Raw genomic sequence first — 1,411 nt, 5'->3', positions numbered from 1 at the left:
ACGGAGGTCAAGTGTATGCTAGAAATGCATGAGGATCCAGCACCTTAATGAGGTCAAACTCGATTTCCAATAAACTTGTAAAAGGGATATTGAATGAGGTAGTGGTATGTATTTTAGCGTTTGTTTTAATTGATTAAGAGTTCCTAACTTAATCGTAGTCGTAAAAGAAAATATATACAAAATGTAATCGATTTATCAATAACTGATAATTTGGTCGAATAACTGGATCAGATGCGCTATCAAGGATGGTCGATCATCTTGTGTCTGTTGAGCTTGTCCCACGTGATGAAGGCGGCGGGGCAGCTGGGGCAGGCGTAGGGCGTCTCGCCCGTGTGCAGCCTCTGGTGCCGCTTCAGGTGCGACGAGCTGCGGAACTTGCGCTGGCACACGGGGCACTCGTACGGAGACTCGCCCGTGTGGATGCGCTTGTGGTACCACAGGTTGGGCATCTGCGAGAAGGTGGCGCTGCAGATGTCGCAGCTGTAGGGCCGCTCGCCCGTGTGTAGGCGGCGGTGTCGCACCAGGTACGCCCGCTTCTTGAACTTGCGGCCGCAGTCCTCGCAGTCGAAACGCCGTTCCTTGTGCGCAGAGACGCCCACAGAGTGGATCTCGGCGCCCATGTCGCTCCTGGGGCTCGGGAACGACTCCGTCTGAGCCTCGAGGCGGAGGTCTTCCAAGGATGAGTCGGCGCTCGACTCGCTGATGCCCGAGTCGGCTACGTCGACCTGAGGCACATCCCCCGCGATCGGCTGCAGCGGCGACACACTCTCCTCACGAAGGCCAAGAGGCGCTTGGGACTGAAGGCCCGGGCGATCAGCTTCCTGGAGGACAGTGAGGCGCTGCGCTTGCTTCGGGGTGAGGGCGGCCTCCGTCTCACTGATCCCATGGAACGCCTGAGAGTAGGGAACGGAAGGAACGCAACTCGGGGGACACGCGAGTACCTGAAAGTCTCCGGGGGAAACCTGAGGGACAGAACTCCAGGGGCGGAAGGGATACATCGACGCGTTGCTTTGAGTGAACGGCGCAGGCGAGAAGAGGTTGCACGGATCAGAAACCGCCTGGTGTTGGACTGCAGGATGGTGCCAGGGCGTGTAAGAGGGCTGAGGCGTGAAGTGAGCCGCTGGAATCGACAGCGCCTCCTCCCAACGCTCCACCAGCACACGCCGCTTCTTCAAGGGAAGGGTGGAGTCCTTAGGAGAGATACAAGATCGCTTTGTCATGATGCTCAGGGATGCTGGGTAACACTGTGCCGGGTCAGGTGGCTGCGGCCGACATATACCTCCGCGTCAAGCCATCCCGCGTCTTCCGCCGCTGCGACACTTCCGCTTGCGGCCGGATGGGGCGCGGAAACAATCGGGAATGGGGGCGGATTTGTTACTGAAAGGCTGTATCTGTCAGTCATTCATTCAAC

The 1,411-nt window shown here is 57.8% G+C and overlaps 1 protein-coding gene across 1 annotated transcript; it reads right to left on the bottom strand.

Moving 5' to 3' along the window:
* Positions 1-239: 239 nt before the first annotated feature.
* LOC119587608 (zinc finger protein 436-like) lies at positions 240-1,220 on the bottom strand. Its single transcript, XM_037936317.1, has one exon. It carries the CDS (start codon positions 1,218-1,220, stop codon positions 240-242), a length of 981 nt encoding a protein of 326 aa, XP_037792245.1.
* Between the last annotated feature and the right edge of the window lie 191 nt (positions 1,221-1,411).

The sequence above is a fragment of the Penaeus monodon genome, chromosome 22, assembly GCF_015228065.2.
Source record: "Penaeus monodon isolate SGIC_2016 chromosome 22, NSTDA_Pmon_1, whole genome shotgun sequence".
Taxonomy (NCBI): Eukaryota; Metazoa; Arthropoda; class Malacostraca; order Decapoda; family Penaeidae; genus Penaeus; species Penaeus monodon.
The sequence above is the reverse complement of the archived record's forward strand: the minus strand, read 5'-3'. Positions and strand labels throughout refer to the sequence as shown.

Coding starts and splice junctions, on each gene's coding strand:
- LOC119587608 (XM_037936317.1), bottom strand. CDS start 1,220: ATGACAAAGCGATCTTGTATCTCTCCTAAGGACTCCACCCTTCCCTTG.